General features: G+C 39.3%; 1 protein-coding gene across 4 annotated transcripts in view; it reads left to right on the top strand.

Annotated features, from left to right (window-relative positions):
• LOC115214931 (neurobeachin-like protein 1) overlaps positions 1–20350 on the top strand; it is a 345811-nt gene that overhangs the window by 191543 nt on the left and 133918 nt on the right. For all 4 annotated transcript variants that reach the window (XM_036505273.1, XM_036505272.1, XM_029784012.2 and 1 more), the window contains exons 5-6: positions 6092–6210; positions 13579–13652. In XM_036505273.1, coding sequence (XP_036361166.1) covers positions 6092–6210; positions 13579–13652 — 193 coding nt within the window. The remainder of the gene's footprint in view (positions 1–6091; positions 6211–13578; positions 13653–20350) is intronic.

Raw genomic sequence — 20350 nt, 5'->3', positions numbered from 1 at the left:
TGGAGGGCAGGAAATAAACTACACTGCTTGTATGATGATGATATGCACAATCATCACATGTTGTCTAGAGTACACACCTACGCACACACAAGGGACTTCTTTCAGCTCCCCCCCCCCCGTCATATTCGCTCACAACTCTTTGGTCAGTCTGGGGCTATAAAAGAAGTTTCTTGCCCAAGGTGCCATGCAGTGGGACTGAACCCAAGACCACATGATTGGCAAGCAAGAATCTTAACCACACTGATGCCAAGCTGTATCGGCCTTTGCTTTTCCCTTGGATAACATTATTGGTACAGGGAGGCTGGCATGCATGGACAACTGCTGGTCTTTCATTAACAACCTTGCCCAGACTTCTGCCTCAGAGGGGAACTTTCTAGGTGCAATCCCATGGTCCTTCATGACCAAAGGGGATCTTTACCAATTACCCTATCCTCATCACTGGTAAAACAATTTCCAAATTTTCTTTTTCATGGTTTAGTCTAGAATACAAGTTGGGTGAGTGGCAGTGGCCATGATATACACAGACCCGCATCTTTATTTAGGAAACAGAACAACAGCTTCTGTTCAGTTGCAAAGTTAATTCAATATACAGAAACACAGATGCAAACTTCTGAAATAAGCTAAAAGTGTGCTTTCATTTTTATTGTTGTTACTAAACGAAATCATTAATAATATTGAGAGAAATCACTGGTGTGGATATCATCATCATCATTAATAATAATAATAATAATAATAATAATAATAATAATAATGATAATATTGCTACTACAACTTTAGCAGTACACAGCTCTCATTTGCAGACTTCTCTACATAGAAATGCTGTTATTATAGTAATTTATTTGATTTTAAGCCACAGAATCAACCCTGTCGCAGAACCATCTAGAAATAAATAAATATAAGACTGAAGTAGCATGAAAATGGTTTGGTCTTCTTCAATTCCAAATTGTATACATATATATATATATATATATATGTATGTATATGTGTATGTGTATATATATATATATGTATGTATGTATGTATGTATGTAATCTCTGTTGGATTAATCTTCTTTAAACATTAAACTTCTCTTGCAGCTGATGCCTATTTTTGAAGTATTTCAGGACTGCATAAACCATTTTTGTTGGCTGGGAAATGGATATGGCAGGAAAGAAGACAGATAAGAATTAGTTGTTTTACATATGTCTGCTCTAATCAAGCAGATCTATATAGGAAATTCTGACTCAGTTTACAAATATATTGAAAACAGCAGAAACCTCTGAAACTAGCGATGCTCTGTGTCAGCTAATAATAATAAATACGAAACGGTTGGTGCTGGCTCAGCTGAGTGTTTATGAAGGTTGCTTCATAGTAGACTGCTTTGGGGTTGAATCTCACTGTGTAGTATCTTCAGTAAATGTCTTCTGTTATAGCCCTGGGCCAACCAAAGTCTTGTGATGGATATGGTGAACAGAGATCGGAATAATCCTGTTACATAGATGTGTGTTTGTGTTTATGTATGTTGGTCTCTTTTGCTGAGCTGCTAAGTTACGAGGATGTATGCAAACCAACACTGGGTGTCAAGCAGTGGGGGTGGGGGCGAATGCAGAAACACATGCACACACGTGTGTGCACTGAGGGCTTCCACGCAGTTTCCAAATTCCCCCACAGGTTATTGGTTGAAAGGAATATGGAGCTATCTGATTCAGAAGAGCTAAAACTGTTGTTGATAGAAAAGGAATAAAGTGAGTGGGAAAGAGAGAGAGAGAGAGGTGGGGAGGAACGGTACATTTCTCTAAACTAAAGATTGCTGTGTATTGAAGAGTTAATATTTACCCATGAGCCAAATCATCATTTTTGTGGGGTTTATGCATTTCAGTGAATTTATTTAACCACTACTATCATCATCACCACCATTGTCATTTTAACATCCACTTTTCCATGCTTGCATGGGTTAGACGGAATTTGTTGAGGCAGGTTTTCTACAGACAGATGCCTTTCCTGTTACCAACCCTCACCTATTTCCAAGCAAGGTAATATTGCTTTCCCCTTCATCAGACATGTTTTTCATGGAAGATTGGAAACAAACACCACTGCTTGCATGATGGTGACACATGTAAAGAACCATCACATGATGTCAAGACAGACACACACACACACCAAATGCCCTCACAAAGATTTAGTTGGCCCAGGGTCTATAGTAGAAAATAATTATCCATGGTGCTGTGCAGTGGGACTGAATCTAAAGCCTCATAGTTGGGAAGCATTCTTTTTAACCATACCTCAACATGTGGTAAATTTAACATGATGGCAGCTGATGACAGATTCAGTTGATTGACATTTGATCTGTGAGTGTTTCTTTCTTATTGTCAAGAATGGTATCTGGATATTTGGGAATAGAAACTGAGGTTGCTATATTAAATATTGAAAACAGTTAATGGAGATTTTGTCTCTACACATTAAAGAGGTTCTTTGATATAGAATTTCATCTATAAATTAAATTGAATTATCAATATTGGAGAGAAAAAAAGCAAAGAAAATAACTGCACCAATGAGGAAACTGTAATATGGATATAGTGTAAATACTTCAGCGTTATCTGCTATATGGGAGCTAGCATGGCAGTGTGGTTAAGAACCTCATTTTGCAACCCTGTGGTTTTTGGTTCAGTCCCACTATATGACACTTTGACCAAAGGACTTCTGCTATAGTCTTGGGTTGACTTATGTTATGTGAACAGATTTTGTTGACAGAGAATGTGTGGAGGCCCATTATATATATAATGGTAGGGGGTGCCTCCGAAAGGGGTCTCAGGGAGTAGTGTCTCTGCCTTCTTGAGCTAGTTTTCCACATTTCTTAAAAATGGTGGTAGAGGCCTTGGTCTCGGGACCACTCATGTCTAGAAACTGAGGTTGGGGGTAAGCAAGGGTATGCTCCCCGTAGAAAATCCAGCTCCAATAAAGCCTCATGTTAGCAAGGGAGGATGGGCACCAGTCAGCCAGCCTGTCCGCCCAATGGCTGGAGTGGGCTGCACCTGCCTACTGTGGTTACTACGGCATTGAGGTAGATTCGGCCACCCCTGTTAACATGGACAAAACCCAGATTTAAAATACTGGCTGATGATGATATATTTCAAAAAAGGCATGATGAAGAGTGACACTTAACCAAAGCTCTGGCTCAGTAGTGGGTTCCACACTCCACTTCGATATACTGTCTAGTACAATGCAGGACATGGATCGTGAGGGAGGCTAATGTGTGGAATACAAACAAAATAGTAGAAGCAATAATAATGATTTACAGAAAACAGGTATGATATTCAATGCTTTATAGAACATACACGTGTTTCAACAGCACATTATTGTAATTGCATATGATTGTAAAAACGTTATGCAGTCTTGCACCCACTTCATCAGTGTTCAGAGGTGAAGGGAATGACTGCATAGTGTTTTTACAAGTGTTATGTAAATATTGGGCATTTTGCTGAAATGCATGTATGTTCTATAAAGTATTTAAAATCGTACCGGTTTCCTGTAAATTGTTCTTGTTTCTCTCTCTGTCTCTCTGTTTCTGTCTGTCTCATTCTGTGTATGTGTTTATATGTGTGTCAGTTTGTGTTTGTCACCCCTGCTTCCACTACTTGACAACCAGCTGTAACCTAGTGATAATCAAAGCAGATAAAAAGAATACAATGGTACTGGGGGTAATTTGGTCAAATCAAAACCCTTCAAGGCAGTACCCCAGCATGGCCACAGTCCAATGCCTGAAACTAGTAAAAGCTAACTTTACATAAAGAATGTCTCTTTTGGTTGTTGTGCTTGATGATGCTTAGCAGGCATAGCCAACTCTGATGGAACAGGATTATATGCAGGTCAGTTCTAAAATGCAGCATTTTCTGAAGTAAGTGGTTGTAAATGGTTTTGAAGACATTGTAGTTGTTGGTGAAAGTTGTGTTTGGTTTAATATCTTATTTGTGCAGATCATCATCATCATCATCGTTTAACATCCATTTTCCATGCTGGCATGGGTTGGATGGTTTGACTGAGGTCTGGAGAGCCAGCGGCTGCACGAAGCTCCAATCTGATCAAGTAGTGTTTCTAAAGCTGGATGCCCTTCCTAATGCCAACCATTCCAAGAGTGTAGCAGGTGCTTTTTACGTGCCACTGGCACAGGAGCCAGTCATGTGGGCCTTGCATCAATCACATTCAGATGGTGCTTTTTACATGCCACTGGCACAAGAGCCAGTCAGGGAGTACTGGCGTCGGCCACAATCGGTTGGTGCTTTTTATGTGGCTCTGGCACAGGAGCCAGTCAGGCAGTACTAGCATCGGTTACAACTGGTTGGTGCTTTTTATGTGCCTCTGGCACAGGAGCCAGTCAGGCGGTACTAGCATCGGCCACAATTGGTTGTTGCATTTTACGTGCCACTGGCGCAAGAGCCAGTCAGAGAGTACTGGCATTGGCCACAATCGGTTGGTACTTTTTACATGCCTCTGTCATAAGAGCCAGTCAGGCGGTACTGGCATTGGCCACAATCAGTTGGTGCTTGTTACATGTCACCAGCACAGGGGAGCCAGTCAGATGGACCTGGCATATGTTTGTGGAATTTGGAATAGTGAGTTCTGAAGAAGAAAGGGACAAAGTAGATTCTATTGATAAGGAACATTTTTGGTTTTATCTTTTATCTTTTACTTGTTTAGGTCATTAGACTGTGGCCATGCTGGGGCACCACCCTGAAAATTTTTTAGTTCAACAAACTGACTGCAGTACGTTTTTCCTTCAACCTGATGTTTATTCTCTCTGTGCGTATTCTGCCAAACTGCTATGATTAATTAAAAGCAATGTGAATAAATAAGCATTACATTTGACTGAGTAGTCTGAATGCTAAAGGGTTAAATATGACAGAAGACAGAAACCAGTATCTTGCTGTAGAGGAGACACATGGTTACCCCACCAGCTGGAAAAATAAGAGGATTATGGTGAAGTTGTGTCAGGGTTTACCCTCAGATCACAGGATAGCATGCTGCTATGCTTCTTTAGAAATATCAATCAAGGATGATGATAAAGGTGAGAGTAATGATGACAGTGATGGTGATGCTGTGTATGGACATAGAGTTGAGGATGATGATGATGATGATGATTGTGGTGGTAGGATAGCTGTTCACATAGAATTAACAATTCTACCGACTAAGGCTACGACTCGGCTGATGCTTATTTCAACTTCCATAGTGTTAATTGGATGAAGACATAACCTAACTTGGATAGGTTTCTCCATTTATTACAGAAATGTTTCTCACTGACTGATTAGGCAAGGCTCAGATTAACGGCAATAAGCTATATTTCCTCTTTGATAATTTAGTAATTACATTATTAACTTGAGATGGATAAATGGCTAACTCAATCTAGCCAGGATTTGAAGAATGAAGCTGTAGTGTTCAAACTTATCACCATTTATCACTTGCAGCTCTCCTGACACCTGTGCCTATTCAACTATTCACGTTATTAGGAATATTACAAACGGTGTAATTACATTGATGTGAGAAAATCTTGGTAGCTACAGTTATACATTAGCAGTTATATGGTATAGATTAGAGGTGCGGGGATGGCTGTGGGATAAACAGCTAGCTTCCCAATGCCATGGTTTTGGGTTCAGTTCTAGTGCATGGCACCTTTGGCAGCAAGTGTCTTCTGCTGTAGTCTAGAGCCAGCCAAGAATTTGCTAGATGGAAACTGAAAGAAGCCCATCATATATGTGTGAGTGTGATTTTCTGTCTTACTTGTCTTGATATCACGTGATAGTTGTAAGAGCAAGCCACCGTCATGCAAATGGTGTCCTTTGTTGTTGAACATGTCTGGTCAAAGGGAATCATTACCTAACTGAAAAGAGGTGAGGGTCAGTGACAGGAAGAACACCTGGCCATAGAAAACCCACCTCAACATATTCTGTCTGACCCAAGCAAGCACATGAAAGGAGACATTAAAACAACAACAATGATGATGGTGATGAGGATTAGAAAATGCCATTGCTAACACTAACCACTAACTTCTTAATCATTAAATTCTTTCCTTGATTTTCTCTTTTTTTCTTTCATATTTTTTTCTCTTTTTTTTTTTCAGATTTGTGATTCATCTGAACAAAATAAAAATGTGATACTATTGTCTTTCCTCAAGCATACCATTTACTTCTTTGAGTGTCTTTATGACCCATATTTTGTGTGGAGGAAGCGGCTTCGAAAGTAAGTTCTTTCTCTCTTTCATTTCTTCAAACTGTTCATCTTTGGCAGGACTGTGTGCCACTGAAGAACGGTCTCAATATGTTTCATTGTGTCTGGCAATCTGATCTGACTTACTGACAAATTATAATTAGGTTCAATTCACCCATACTGTGATTATGCATATGTGTGGGTGTGTTTGGTGAGTTTGTATACATACATACATACATACATATATATATATATATATATATTATATATATATATATAATATATATATATATATATAGAGAGAGAGAGAGAGAGAGAGAGAGAGAGATATGTTTGTGTGAATGTGTGTATACATATGTGTATGTTTGTATATATGTGTGTGTATGTATATGTGTTTGTGTATATGTATATATGCATGTGTGTGTATATATATGTATGTTTGTGCGTGTATATGTATATAAATGTATGCATCCTTATATGTATATATGTGTGTGTCTATGTGCATATTTTTATCCCCTAGTCTTAACATCACATGAATGTAATAAATCGATGTCATTTAATTTTCCAATTTTCTGTGAAAACATATCTGGCCATGAGAAGATGTTAGTTTATTTGGAAACAGTGAGGGTTGGCAACAATGAAAGACATCCAGCCATAGAAAATCTACCACAGTTTATTCTGTCTAACTCTTGCAAGCATGGAAAAGTGAATGTTAAAACAATTGTGCTGTAGCTAATATGGCTTCAGTGTTTTGCTGCCCTCCTTCTGCTCTAGACCACATCTCAATTTATTGTCAGAGAGACTTTTGTCTACTTTAAAACATTTTATAATTAGTCACAGGCATGGTTGTGTGGTAAGAAGTTTGCTTCCCGACCACATGGTTCCGAGTTCAGTCCCACTGTGTGACACTTTGGACAAGTGTCTTCTGCTATAGCCTCGGGCCAACCAAAGCTTTGTGAGTAGATTTGGTTGATGGAAAATGAAAGAAGCCTGTTCATCATTATCATCATCATATTCTTTGTTTAATGTCTGCTTTCCATGCCGGCATTGGTTGGATGGTTTGACTGGGGACTGGCAAGCCAGAAGGTTGTACCAGGCTCCAATCTGATCTGGCAAGGTTTCTACAGTTGGATGCCCTTCCTAATGCCAACCACTTCAAGAGTGTGTGGGTGTTTTTTTATATGTCACCGGCATGAGGGCCAGTCAGATGGTACATACACATACACACATATGTATTTTTGTGATCCATCACCGCTTGGCAACTGGTGTTTGTGTGTTTATATTCCCATAACTTAGTTGTTTAGCAAAATAAAAATTTAAAAAAATGAGAGACTGATAGGATAAGTAGCAAGCTTTAAAATACAAGTACTGGGGTTGATACATTTGACTAAAAATTCTCCAAGGCAGTGCCCCAGCATGGTGGCAGTCTGAGGACTGAAACAAGTAAAAGATACAAGATAAAAGACAGCCCTAAATGTTCATATATTTGTTTGTCATTGTTAGAATCTTACAGATGTCTCAGAGGCATAAGCTCATGGGTGTCAAGGTGGGTGCATGAAGATGTGGTTTTGCCAAGAATTGTATCAGCCTTTCAGTGAACATGATAGAATGAGACCCTTAAAATATATGACTTCTGTTCACATTTTTACTTGCAGGTTGTGTAGTGGGTTGTATGGATGTGGTTTCACTTTATTCACCTATAGATATAGATTTTGCTGTGGGGAAAATGCATTGAGATTATCTGTGAGAGTGAAGTTGAGTTCCGCAAAGTCAACATGAAGGAACTGGGCCTCCTCCTTAAACTAAGCTATGACCATGCTTACTTAGACAGCCATGACCTAAGTACATTCTGCCCCACTTAGTTACAGTGGGGAAGATCACCCACCATCACCTTAACAGTGAAGAAAAGCACTACAGAATGCTAGAGTGCAGCATGAAAGGTGTTTATAAACCATTTAAGAAACACACAAATACTGTTAGATTCACTTCAACATTTAAACTTGATTTGTCAAAATATTTTCATTGTTTTGAAACACTGACAAAATTTCATGCTGCATCTTAGATAACTACATAGGTAATACAAACAGATAAGCACACACACATGCACAAAAGGAGATGGAAACACATGACAATATACACACACTCCAAACACACAAAGACACATATGGTGACACACATCCATACATAAGAGATGCATCACGGAATTTTGTCAGTGAACAGGTTGCGGTTTCAAAACGATAAAAATATTTTGACAATTTAAATTTAAATGTTGAACTGAATTTAACAGTTTTTGTGTGTTTTTAAATGGCCTATAACACCTTCCATGCTGCAATTGTTTTTGTTTCAACACACGATCTCATATCAAGTCACTTGCTATGCAAGTACATCTCTGTAATATATAACTATATAGTTAATCCATAAAAACTAAGAAAAAAACAGAACAAGAAAAACGTGAGGACGCGGCACATGCAAAGTATTAAAAGATGCTCAGGGAAGGAAAGAAAGGGTATTTTACATTTCAAGCAAAACTCTTCTTCACAAACAAGAGACAGAGGAAAGTCTGAGAGAAAAGGAAGATGGAAGCAAAAAAATGGCTTACAATCTACATGTAGTTACTCATACATTGCCTTCAATGGGAGAGTCCATTATATCACAAATGTCTTCAGGAAGATGGCCCTACTCGATCTGTAGAAAAGGTGTAGGTAGAAACTCTATAAGATGTACCCAGTGTAAGCTATGGACACATAAGAGGTGCAGCAATGTCAAAGGTAGGCTAACTGGGAAGATAGTTTTTGTATGTGGCAGATGCTCGGGAGCATTAACGTCCGAAAATATGCAGAAAACAACTTCCGTCACTTTCCAGGGGAAAAAACTAGAAGTAGTTGATAGCTTCCGTTATCTAGGTGACCAAGTCAGTAGTGGGGGTGGGTGCGCTGAAAGTGTAACTGCTAGAATAAGAATAGCCTGGGCAAAGTTTAGGGAGCTCTTACCTCTGCTGGTGACTAAAGGCCTCTCGCTCAGAGTAAAAGGCAGACTGTATGATGCATGTGTACGAACAGCCATGCTACATGGCAGTGAAACATGGGCCGTGACTGCTGAGGACATGCGTAAGCTCGTGAGGAATGAAGCCAGTATGCTCCGATGGATGTGTAATGTCAGTGTACATACTCGACAGAGCGTTAGTACCTTGAGAGAAAAGTTGAGCCTAAGAAGCATCAGTTGTGGTGTGCAAGAGAGACGATTGCGCTGGTATAGTCATGTGGCGAGACAGGATGAAGATAGGCGTGTGAGAAAGTGCCAATCCCTAGCAGTTGAGGGAACCTGTGGAAGAGGTAGACCCAGGAAAACCTGGGACGAGGTGGTGAAGCACGACCTTCGAAGTTTAGGCCTCACCGAGGAAATGACCAACGACCGAGACCTTTGGAAATATGCTGTACGTGAGAAGACCAGGCAGGACAAGTGAGCCCAGCCCACTTATGAATGCCTTTCCTCCCTTGGACACAAAGACCTGTTGAGGCAAGCGAAGTCGATATAGAACCTCATCCGACGACAGGCACCCATGCCAACCCCCTTTGCTTGCGAAGACATGTTGGGGCAAGCGAAATCGAATTGAACCAGCCAGGATCCCTGGTCTGGTGGTACGTAAAAAGCACTATCCGACTCGTGGCCGATGCCAGCGCGGCCTCCGCTGGCTTCCGTGCCGGTGGCACATAAAATACACCAATCCGACCGTGGCCGTTGCCAGCCTCACCTGGCACCTGTGCAGGTGGCACGTAAAAAGCACCCACTACACTCACGGAGTGGTTGGCGTTAGGAAGGGCATCCTGCTGTAGAAACATTGCCAGATAAGACTGGAGCCTGGTGCAGCCTTCTGGCTTCCCAGATGCCCGGTCGAACCGTCCAACCCATGCTAGCATGGAGAACGGACGTTAAATGATGATGATGATGATATATATATATATATATATATATATATATATGTGATGGACTCTCTCGTTGAAGACGACATATGAGTGTTTAGCTTTTGCCAAACCTGCACAAATGATTTATTTATAATTATCAAATGGTTAGGGTGGCGAGCTGGCGGAAATGTTAGCACACCGGGCAAAATGCGTAGCCGTATTTCGTCTGCCATTACGTTCTGGGTTCGAATTCCGCTGAGGTCGACTTTGCCTTTCATCCTTTCGGGGGTCAATTAAATAAGTACCAGTTACGCACTGGGGTCGATGTAATCGACTTAATCCGTTTGTCTGTCCTTGTTTGTCCTCTCTTGTGTTTAGCCCCTTGTGGGTAGTAAAGAAATATATAATAATCAAATGCTTCTGCTTTACATTAGCTCACCCCTGTCATCATATTATTGTTGCCTTGACAGGTGCAAGGTGCATCATGTGTCAGGTGTCGAAGTGATCACAGGGCAACATGAGATGAAGTATTTTACTCAAGAGCACAACACACCGCCCAGTCTAGGAATTGAAATCACAATAGCTAAATTAAATTGTCAGTGCTTCACCCTAACCACTAGGCAGTCCGCCCTTATACACAAACACACACAAACAAAATCACATATATGCACACATGTGTGTGTGTGTGTGTGTGTGCCTTTCTCTTGTTATTGTGTGATGTTGTAAACAAGCATCAGTCATCAGACAAGTGGCGTTGTTTGTTCTCAGTCTTCTATGAAAAACATGTCTGCCCTTGGGGAAATGTTTCCATGCTTGGAAACAGGTATGGGTTGATGACAGGAGACTTCAACAAATTCTGTCTGATTCCTGCAAGCCTGGAAAAGCGAACGAGAAAACAATGATGATGATGATGATGATGATGACAATGACGACGACGATGACGGCGACGACTCTACACTTTATTTATTTAAAGTTTGATTTCTCTTCAAGATAGATACATGGTTAATAAAGAGATATTTATAAACTCAATTATATTTATTGATTCTATTTCCTTTGCAGTTTGTATTAGCAAACAACCTTTCTGTCTGTCATGCACACATATACATGTGCACTCACATACACATATACACACAAATACTTGCATGTATACACACATACATACATACATACATACATATACATGTGTGTACATGACAAACTTTTTGTCTTTGAAACCCACTCACAAGGCTTTGGTTTGCGCAGAGCATAGCTTCTCAAAGTGAGTGCTAGCCCCCCCCCCCCCCCGGCAGGCGTTGAGACGGTTGAGGTGGGCGCTGGTGCTTAAGGGAGTGGTAGAGAAAAAGGAGGCATTGGGAAGAAGGCAGTGGATTGGGGGATGCTATGTACTTATTATAACATTATTATAGTATTGTTGTATACATATACAAGTTATATAATATTATATTAAAAATCAAATGATTCATAGTATATATAAATTAGTAAAATCTAAAATATTTATTTAGACATAAAAATAGGAGTGGGGGTGCTGTGGGTATTATGTGGTCATGGCCCAAAAAGTTTGAGAGCCTACTGTACAGAACATTTGCATTTAGTGTCATTTAGTGGAACTAAACCCTAGACCATGTGATTTGGATGTGGACTTCTTAACCATGTAGCCACCCTTTCACCTATAATTCTTAACATATATATCATCATGACGTCCATTTTTCCATGCCTGCATGGATCAGACAGAGCTTATTGAAGCATATTTTCAACAGTCAGATGCCCTTCCTGTTGCCAGTCCTTAACCTGGTTTGAAGCAAGGTAATATTTCCTGATGGTCACCTCTTTCCATAGAATATTGGACATGAATGACATTTGTTTACATTGCACAATATCAAGAGAATAACACGCACACACACACACGCACAGGTCTCATTGGTGCAATCCTCTGGCTTACCAGCATTTGTCAAACTGTCCACCCCATATGTCAACACAGAAGATGGAAAAGCATGGCTTAGTGGTTAGGGTGTTGCGCTCATGATTGTGAGATTGTCGGTTCTATTCCCAGGCCAGGCGTTGTGTTGTGTTGTTGAGCAAAGCACTTCATTTTATGTTGCTCTGCAATCATTTCATCATCTGACATGTGGCACCCAGTTGCACCTGTACAGGTAATGCTGATTTGATGGAGGGAGTGAGCTTATGTCTACACAAACATTTGATCACTATAAGCAAATCATCTAATGATGATAAAGGTACAGCTCTCTTGGCACAGCTGTTTTGGCGTTGCTGATTTGATGCTTATTTTTTTGACATCATATTACTCTTTTCACTCTTGTACTTGTCTGTCATTTGACTGCGGCCATGCTGGAGCACCGCCTTTAGTCGAGCAAATTGACACCGGGACTTATTCTTTGTTAGCCCAGTACTTATTCTATTGGTCTCTTTTGCCGAACTGCTAAGTTACGGGGACATTAACACACCAGCATCGGTTGTCAAATAATGTTGGTGGGGACAAACACAGACACGCACACACATACGACAGGCTTCTTTCAGTTTCCATCTACCAAACCCACTCACAAGGCTTTAGTCAGCCCAAAGCTGTAGTAACAGACACTTGCCCAAGGTGCCATGCAGCGGGACTGATCCTGGAACAATGTGGTTGGTAAGCAAGCTACTTACCACCCAGCCACTGCTGTGCCTATGTTTGATTTTTCTTTCATTCTCTCCCTCCCTTCACTTTCTCTATTTTTGTGTATGAACAGGTTTCTCTTTTATGTTTATGATGAGAGAGAAATTATGTCACTTATTTTCTATCAGTATGACTATATTTCTGCACACACACACACACATATGCATGTTTGTGTGTGTATGTATGTGTATGTGTTTGTTTGTCTCCAGTGTCAAAAGTACTCATCATCAAAACAGGCTGAATGTCCAGTCAGCCACGCCAAATCATCAGTGTTCAAACAGCTGTGCCCAATTGTCTCATGCTGTGATGATGATGAATGATTTTGATTTACATATCCAACATTTCTTTCCTTATTTTAAAGATGTGTTTGATTTGAGGGAGAATTTGGTTTCTTTTTCCAGCAGTTGCTGTGTCTCTGTAGAGATTTCCTCATTGTCTCTATAATATTATTACTCTGATAAGGTGGCAAAAGTACCTGTTACACACTGGGGGTCAATGTAATTGACTTCACCCCTTTGTCTGTCCTTGTTTGTCCCCTCCATGTTTAACCCCCTGTGGGCACTAAAGAAATAATTTAAAGGCGGCGAGCAGGCAGAAACGTTAGCACGCCGGGCGAAATGCTTAGCAGTATTTTGTCTGCTGCTACGTTCTGAGTTCAAATTCCACCGCAGTTGACTTTGCCTTTCATCTTTTCGGGGTCGATTAAACAAGTACCAGGCACGCACTGGGGTCGATGTAATTGACTTAATCCCTTTGTCTGTCCTTGTTTGTCCTCTGTGAGCAATAGATAAATAAATATTATTACTCTGTTTTCTTCTTGCTCTCCAGGTGTACAGTTGACAAAAGCCATCTAAATATCCAACCTGCATTGCTCCATGTTGAAGTTATTCCATATTTTCACGGTAAGAAATCTCTCAAAACATACTTTTTATTTATTTATTTGTTTATTTTTACTTCTCACTTTTTCTTTGTCTTCTTCCACCTTTATTCTTTCACACTTATTCAACATGCACACACTCCACACACAATCACAACCACATGCTCTCTCTCTTTCTCTTCTCTTTTTGTTGCTTTTCATTCTTCTGCACTTCTCTCTCTCTCCCCTCTGTTTCTCTCTCTTGTATTTCTCTTCTGTATTTCTCCCTTTCTATCTTTCTCTCCTGTATCTCTCTCTCTTTTATGTATGTCTCTCTTCTGTATCTCTCTCTCCCCTGTATTTCTCTCCTCATGTAGCTCTCTCTTTCTCTCTCTCTCTCACTCTGCTGTCTCTCTCCTGTATCTTTCTCTCTCTCTCCTGTATATCTCTCTCTCCCCTGTATCTCTCTCCTTATGTATCTCTCTCTCTCCCATATATCTCTCTCTCTCCTGTATCTCTCTTTCTCTCCCTCCCTCTCATTATCATTGTGTTTTCATCTCTTCATGCACAAAGACTACCTCTCTTACATGCACACTCTCTCTCCTGGCACATCCTCTCTCTCTACTGTTTTCCTTGTTTCACTCTTCCTATTCCCTATGTGTGTGCATGCATGCATGTGTGTGTGTGTACATGTGTAAACTGCATGGCTGTGTCTTTCCTTCATTCAAGTGGTGTTGATAACAAGGCAGCGGTGCCTTCGCCTTGCCATATTCTCAGATATCTTCTTCATTATGAAAGAACATCTCATGGAAGTACTACATCTGTAATTTTAGTGCAAAGGCAGTCAAATGGACATCTATCACACACACACAGGTATGAAGGTGTTGTTAAGAAGCTTACTTCTCAGCCATATGGTTCCAGGTTCAGTTCCACAGCATGGCACCTTCGGCAAGTGTCTTCTATTATAGCCTTGTACTGACCAAAGACTTTTGAGTAGATTTGGTAGATGGAAACTGAAAGAATCCTGTTATATTTGTATAGGTGTGTGGGGGTGTTTGTGTGTGTGTGAATATATATTTGTTTGTATCGCCCCCCCCCACCCACACACACTTGACAACCAGTCCACTGTTGATTTGTTTACAATCCTGTAACTTAGTGGTTTCACAAAAGAGAATGATACAGTGAGCACCAAGCTTTGGAAAATAAATGCTGGGGTCAACTTGTTTGACTAAACCTTCAAAGTGGTGCTCCAGTATGGTCACAGCTCAATGATTGAAACAGATAAAAGATGATGTGTGTGTGGAATGAGTAGCACACACAAGATGTATTTGGCAGATTTTAGGATTTATGTTATAAAAAACGTTCCCTGACAGTGGAAGGAACCCTTGGAAGAGGGAGACCCAAGAAGACAAGGGATGAGGTGGTGAAGCACGACCTTTGAACATTGGGCCTCACGGAGGCAATGACAAGAGACCGAGATGTCTGGTGATATACTGTGATTGAGAAGACCTGATCAGTAAAGTGAGATCACAGCCGTAGCCTATACCAGTGTCACATAATCAGGCCCTTTAAAAAGTACCTTTGTATCATCAGGCTATGCTTGATCATTACTGTGCTTGAGGAAACCTATTGAGTCAAGTAAAATCAAAATCAGAATCTCAATCAAATCGAAATTGTAGTTGTGGCTGATACCAGTTCCACCTGACTGGCTCCCCTACTGGTGGCATGCAATAAGCTCCATTCATGTGTGGGTCAATGCCAGTGCTGCCAGACTGGCTTCCTGTGCCGGTGGCACATAAAGAGCACCATCTGAACATGGTCAATGCTTGGCAGTCCAATGTAATGTTTGTAGACTGATTCCATCATAGGATGAGATGAGTCTCCGTCTTCAGGGAATAGTTTTTACATTTGAGGTGTTATAGAAAAGAAGGTCAAAGATGGAATTCCTTCTTTGAAGTTTTCTCTTTTAACATCTCAAATGTAAGATTTCTTCCCTGAAGATGGAGGCTCATCTCACCCTATGATGGAATCAATCTACAAACATTATTTTGGACCTCTGAGACCCCAGAAATAGCTGTTGAATTTGTAACACTTTTCCCCAATCCCTTTAATCCTCTATTTCATTTGTATTCTGTGTAATCGAACATTTTTGTCTGTAAACATATATACATCTTTTGTAGACATTCCTTGTGTTTCATGTTTTAATATAGTAAAACTTTATATATTGATCTGTCTAACTTGCTCAACCTTACATTTACTTCTATACCTACTCAAGTTTAATCTTCTTGAGCACTTCTAAGTGTATTCTATACAGAGAATATCTAATTTTTATCCATGATTTATATGTATGTATATATATATATGTGTGTGTGTAGAGAGAAGCAAACTCCTCACCACACAGCCACAGATATTTTTATATTGAACTGGTGTTGAGGACTTAAGAACAATTTCTTGTATTGATTTATGACTGATGGTTTTAATTTAAATATAGAATACTTTAAAACTAATGAGTTTTATATCAGAGAAATGGATTGCAGTCTCAGACAGGATGATATCATCATTATCAACATCATTTTGATATCCACTTCTTGATGTTTGCATGGGTTGGATGGAATTTGTTAAAGTGAATCTCAACCATCTTCACCTGTTTCCAAATAAGGTAATATTTCCCCATGGCCAAATGTGTTTCATAGATGAGTGGAAATTAAGGACACCACTTGTGTAATGGTGACACTTACTTACAACTATCATGTGATATCAAGGCAAGGAGACAGTAACATCCATCCATCAATCAATCGATCAATCAATCATCAAAAGGAATACAGGTGGAATATTCCCACCAGAATTTCTGTCAAGTGTAAATATAAGAGGCTGGATATCGTTGTTTAGGACAGATAAGAAAAGGTATGTACCATCATAGAAGCTATCTGTCCTGCTGATGTGAATATCTCTATGTAAACCAAAGAGAAAGTGGATAACCACAGACAGTTGCTTTGAAAGCTCCAGCTTCTATACCCAGAATTTATACACCAATTATTATTGGTATAAATCCATATTTATACCAGTAATAATTTATGCACTTGGTTTTGTGAGTAAATGCCTGAGTGAAAATCTGGATAAGCTAGGGTTTCCAGAAAAAGAAATCAACCAACTAACTTGGGCATTACAATTACAATTTCTAAGTGGAACAGTCAGAATATGCAAGACTTTTCTCAAATGTAAAATGTGACATCATTTTTGTTATGATGGAGTTTTGTGTCTTTGCTAGAAACAAGCTCCTCCCCCAGAGGAAGAATTTGACCCTTTCATTACCAATCTGGCTGAAACTGGCTCTGGCTTTGAGTACAAATGTCTTGTTTTCATAAGTTTTGAATCAAAATCTTCCACCAAAACTCAGTCACAATTTATGTTCCTAACACTAGCTGAATGATAACTAAGTTATTTTACTAAAATTCTTTGTTATATTTAAAGTAATTGAAAGAAACACAGAGCATCTCAAAATAAATACAGTAACGAAAGGGTTAATTCATTAAAAACAGACGAGAACCTACATACATAAGTACATACACACACACATACATGCAAAATACCTTGTTGTGGGACTGAGGTCAGAAATCAGCTCTTTTCCTATTGGCAAGAAATCTTGAAACAAAAAGCCAAATAATGACATACATGCATGCTTGCTTCCTTCAGTTTTCATTTACCAAATCCAACTGCAAGGCTTTGATTAGCCTGGGGCTATAGTAGAAGACTCTTGGGACTGTACTCAAAGCCATGTGGTTTGGAAGCAAACTTATTGCTACACCTGCATTTGATTAAAGGAACAAAAAAGTAGAAACTGATACAAATAGAACAGAGAAGTGTAATTTTATAGTTTATGAGAAAATGTTAATAGTTTCTTTTTATTACTTTTCTGCTATCTCAAGATTATCTTGTGAAATTTATGGCATCTAATTATAGGGTTGCCTTGTTGAATATTGAAACAACAAATGTTTTTTGCAATTTGTTCCAAATTAGCATTTCATTTTCTACTAACTCTGCCCCTCCATTCTTACTATTACTTTTTGGTTTCAAATTTTGGCACACAGCCAGTAATTTCGAGGGACAGGGCAAGTCAATTACATTAACCCCAATGCTCAATTGATACCTGTTTTATCAACCCCAGAAGGATGATAGGTAAAGTTGACTTTGGCAAAATTTGAACTCAGAACGTAAAGACAGATGAAATGCTGTTGAGCATTTTGCCCAGCATGTGAATGGTTCTGCTGGTTCGTCACTTTTGGACTGTTGCATATTAGAAACAGCTCTGTTGAAAATCAGACTTATTATTTCCAAAAACTGATGGTTTTTCCCGTTGTCATTGAAAGCATGAAACAATCCTCATCATTTAATGTTTAATTTTCCATCCTTGCATGGGTCAAACAGAATTTATTAAAGCAAGATTTTTTTATGGTTGGGTCCCTTTCCTGTTGTCAGCCCTTACCTGTTTCACAGCAAGTTAATATTTCCCCTTGACCAGGTATGTTTTTGCAGAATATTGGAAAGAAATGACACTGCTCATATGATAGCTATTCTCCTTTATGGCTATTATACAATATGAAGACGGGGAGACATAAGTACATGCACACACACAGACAAAATATCGATATCTACCACTCTTGGATTCAATCCGAGGTGAGTTGTCTCATTTTGGCTATGACATTCAGGTGTTCTTTAACCCTTTCATGACTATATTTCTGATAAGATGCTCTATGATCCTTTCAATTAATTTTAAATATAACAAAGAACTTAGTAAAATAACTTCGTTATCATTCAGCTAGTGTTAGGAACATTAAATGTGTCTAAGGTTTGGTGGAAGATTTTAATTCAGAATTTGTGTAAATAAGACGTTTGTACTACAGAGCCAGAGCTGGTTTCAGCCGGGTTGGTATTGAAAGGGCTAATGCTCAGCATTGTGTAGACAGCTACCCCAGATACTATCCCATAGCAAATTCGGTGTATAAGCAAAACATTCTGTGTGTATGTGTGTGACGATTAATAGACACAAACATTCATACATGCACACTTATATATATATATATATATATATATATATATACACACACACACACACACCTGTATTTACAATGGGCTTCTTTCAGTTTCCATCCACCAAATCCATTCACAGGGCTTTGATTGTCTAAAGGCTGTAGACTGAACAAGAAACCAATATGGTTGCGAAGCAAGCTTTTTAACCACCCTAACCCTAACTCCTGCATCTACCCATGTTATGTAAATGATGTCATCCGGAGTAGGGTTTGATAGAAATGTTTTCCAACCCATCTTCCTGGTTTGTTGTGAAACGCAGAAAGTGGCGGCAGTGGCACAATGTTGATTTTACTCTTAAAGCAATATTTACAACAATGTTAACTACTCGTTGAGTTAATAACAAGCTGTTATTTGTTGTTTTAGTGATAGTGTTACGACGAATCCCACTTCTGGGCAATATTGGCCATCGATTATAAGATAAAAGATATTCTCAATGGAAATCATGCTCAAAGTCTTTAACCATTTCAAGATGACTTGAAGTATGCTCTATTTACTGTGTGTGTGTGAGAGAGAGAAAGATTGTGTGTGTAATCCTATTCTGTCTTTTATTCACATTGTACCTGGACTTCCCATCTCTTTTTTTCTTTCTCTCTCTCTTTCTCTCTCTCTCACTTTCCAGGTGGGCAAGCCATGTATTCACTTTTTCAACAAGACACTTGCTCCTTTCTCTATATCGTAACTTCTTATCCCTCCAGTCTATACTTCACTCATTTGAGGGTTCTTGTAGATATTTGGCGACCTCACCGGTGCTGGGGCCACATAAAAAAAACACCTTGTATATTTTAAGTGTTTAGCATTTGGAAGGGCATCCAGGTATAGAAAGCATACCAAAGCAGGCGTAGGACCTGACAGAGCCTTCTGGCTCATCTGTTCTTGTCATGCCAGCATGGAAAAGGAGGTTAAATGATGCTGATCTTTCACACACACACTCACACACACACCACTCCTTGAATTAATAAATCGATCCAGCTCACTATGGAAATAAAGGGGTATTTTGTTTTATGGACATTCTAGGAATTACGGAAGGTTTTTCTGCAAGGACCTTCATCCAAACTTAAACTTCTAGACTTTGCCTTCAATTCTACATTAAAAGGAACATCCATTTTCATATGGCAGGACATATATATTCAATAGTTACAGATAAAAAAATAGATGAAAGAAACAACTGGTAGAACTAAAAATTCTCCTTTGGAAATGAAAATAAACCCCAAAATATGGTAAACAATGCTGTAACCAAAGCAAAAGAAATCCCATTCTCTGACTTACAGAGAAACCTTCACAATGGAGGCTTTTTTTGTGACAACAAAAGCATAACTTTTCCATTTGTAGTCGCCTGTAGTTCTAGAAATCCTAACATCTTACATTTGGTTAAATGATGCCTTCTGTTCCTATGCCAATCACCAAATCCCAGAAAAATAATTAACCCTTTTGTCATCATGCTTCTAACGAAATACATTGTCTATGTTTTTCAGTTAATTTTGTAATCTTTTAAGACCTATGATTTATTTACATAAAGAGTGAATCCCAATTTAATTACAAGGAAACAAAGAAAAAGAAAATAAAGGGGTCATAGATTAAGCAGTAGAAGATGGGTGGGGAGTGGGTACACTCCAGACCAAATGGCATGTTCAGCCATACCCTGCAAACATGACCATG

Source organism: Octopus sinensis, linkage group LG8 (genome assembly GCF_006345805.1).
Source record: "Octopus sinensis linkage group LG8, ASM634580v1, whole genome shotgun sequence".
Lineage (NCBI taxonomy): Eukaryota > Metazoa > Mollusca > Cephalopoda > Octopoda > Octopodidae > Octopus > Octopus sinensis.
The sequence above is the reverse complement of the archived record's forward strand: the minus strand, read 5'-3'. Positions and strand labels throughout refer to the sequence as shown.